Source organism: Echinops telfairi, unplaced genomic scaffold, assembly GCF_000313985.2.
Source record: "Echinops telfairi isolate 266 unplaced genomic scaffold, ASM31398v2 ScPeMD7_31;HRSCAF=116, whole genome shotgun sequence".
Lineage (NCBI taxonomy): Eukaryota > Metazoa > Chordata > Mammalia > Afrosoricida > Tenrecidae > Echinops > Echinops telfairi.
In genome coordinates this window covers 3,999,362-4,001,274 of record NW_022103928.1, presented here as the reverse complement: position 1 = coordinate 4,001,274, position 1,913 = coordinate 3,999,362, and the positions used below count along the sequence as shown (strand labels likewise).

Below are 1,913 nucleotides of genomic sequence, written 5' to 3'. Positions count from 1 at the left end.
ACGATTCATCTGCAAATGGGAATGAGACTGCGCCCTGGCCCTTCAAATCCCATCTCTTTGCCTCCCACCTGGCATGCACTTACTTATCTGCTGGTTTCCTGGTTTGACAGCATTCTTGAAGTTGTGTTGGAGTGAGGTCATGTAAGTGATGATCAGCAAATCAAAACAATAAAGTAGACATGGAAGAAAGCAACAGTAGGAGAAGGAAGGAAAGGGAAAAACATGTGGAAAATCTGCAAACTAATAGCCACTGCAGCTTTAATGCACGCCAGTTCTGTGCTGGTCTTTTTTTCTTTTTTTTTTTTTCAGCAAGTTCAATTTTTATTTGTTAGGTACAAGTGAGGCAGCACAGGGCTACCAAGGCCTTCATGAATGCAGAGCCTGCCACTTGTCCAAGGGGCCACGGTTAGGGATGTGTTTGACCCCACAGCCATCCGGGATGAGGCGCTTCTCAGCCACCATATCCTCAAACTCATCGGCATTAAACTTGGTGAAGCCCCACTTCTTGGAGATGTGGATCTTCTGGCGCCCAGGGAACTTGAACTTGGCTCTGCGTAAGGCCTCAATCACATGCTCCTTGTTTTGAAGCTTGGTGCGGATGGACATGATAACCTGGCCAATGTGGACTCTAGCCACCGTGCCTTGAGGTTTCCCAAAAGCACCTCGCATCCCAGTTTAGAGCCTAGTTTAAGGAGAGCAGAAATTAGCCAGGCCAGAGGCATCGAAAAGCAGCAAAAGTTTGTCTCCAAGGTCCCTTAGGGCAGCCTATACATACCAATAGGCTGCATACACTACCGAGGAGGCTTGCTGTTTGCAGCCATTACACATCGGCCCCCACAAGGAAGACGGTCGGCTTAATTGGCTGCAGATGTGCTGGTCTTTTAACTCAGGAGATTTTATTTAATATGTGGCCCAATATATGAGATGGGTATTATGAATTACTTTATGTTACTCTGAGGAAGAGAATGATTAACTGCCTTTGATCACAATGTCCTGACTTATAACCGGCAACACAGAATAAGGGCCAAAGGTTTTGACTTTACAGTTTATCATCTTACCACTCTAAAAGGTGCTGTGTCAAAGGGTGATTGTGTATCTCAATAGCTCTGAGGCTTCCAGGATAAAGTCAAATGTGTTTAACCCCCTTGCCACTGAGTCATTTCAGACTCATAACCTATGTGAGGTTTCTGAAGTGATATATCTTTACAGATATATTTTTCTCTCATGGAGTATTTAGTGGGTTTGAACCACTGACTATGCAGATCACTGTCCATGGTTTACCCAATAGCATCACTTAGAAAAATAATTGATCTGAAGTAGTCAGAAAAAGAATGTGTGTTGCTTAAGGACAGTGATTTGTTCAAAGGATAAGGATGTAGGTCATGGGGAAGGGGATAAAAGAGTTGGAAAGATAGTGAAGTTAGATCTTAAGAGGTTGTGAATGAATGTTGTATTCTGAATGTGCCCAGGGAAGAAGACCAAGCTTATATTCCAGTGGTAGAGTCAAAAATGAATCAATGAAGATGGAGACTTGTTGCGTGAGATATGATATGTGGGATGATATTAAACTTTTCTCATGTCCCAATAAAAGCAAAAGAATAGCTTCCTACTTCAACACAAAAATAAATTAGTATCTTTGGGCTAGATTCTAGTCACACCTTTGGGGGAAACAGAGGCTGTCTACTCCCATAAAGAGTCGCAGTCTAGGGAACTCACAGGAGCAGTTATACCCTGTCCTATAGGGGCACTATGAATGGGCATCTACTCAATTGCAGTGAGAGTTGCGAGAGTCTCACTTTTAATAGTGAGTACTTATAAGTACTTAATAGTAAGTTCTTAATATAATATACATCTTCAGAACTACACAATTAACTATCAATTCATGTCCTTACAAAGTATACTGCACTCAATTG

The 1,913-nt window shown here is 42.3% G+C and overlaps 1 protein-coding gene and 1 non-coding gene across 2 annotated transcripts; both read right to left on the bottom strand.

The window, feature by feature from the left end:
* Nucleotides 1-351: 351 nt before the first annotated feature.
* Nucleotides 352-671, bottom strand: LOC123521667 (60S ribosomal protein L10-like). Its single transcript, XM_045290164.1, has one exon. The coding sequence runs from the start codon at nucleotides 667-669 to the stop codon at nucleotides 367-369; it is 303 nt and encodes a 100-aa protein (XP_045146099.1). The 5' UTR covers nucleotides 670-671; the 3' UTR covers nucleotides 352-366.
* A 66-nt stretch (nucleotides 672-737) lies between these two features.
* Nucleotides 738-868, bottom strand: LOC115869573. Its single transcript, XR_004046245.1, has one exon. It is a non-coding gene; the product is annotated as a small nucleolar RNA SNORA70 (small nucleolar RNA).
* Nucleotides 869-1,913: the final 1,045 nt, after the last annotated feature.

Excerpts from the sequence above, each read along its gene's own strand:
- LOC123521667 (XM_045290164.1), bottom strand. The coding sequence starts at position 669 with ATGCGAGGTGCTTTTGGGAAACCTCAAGGCACGGTGGCTAGAGTCCAC.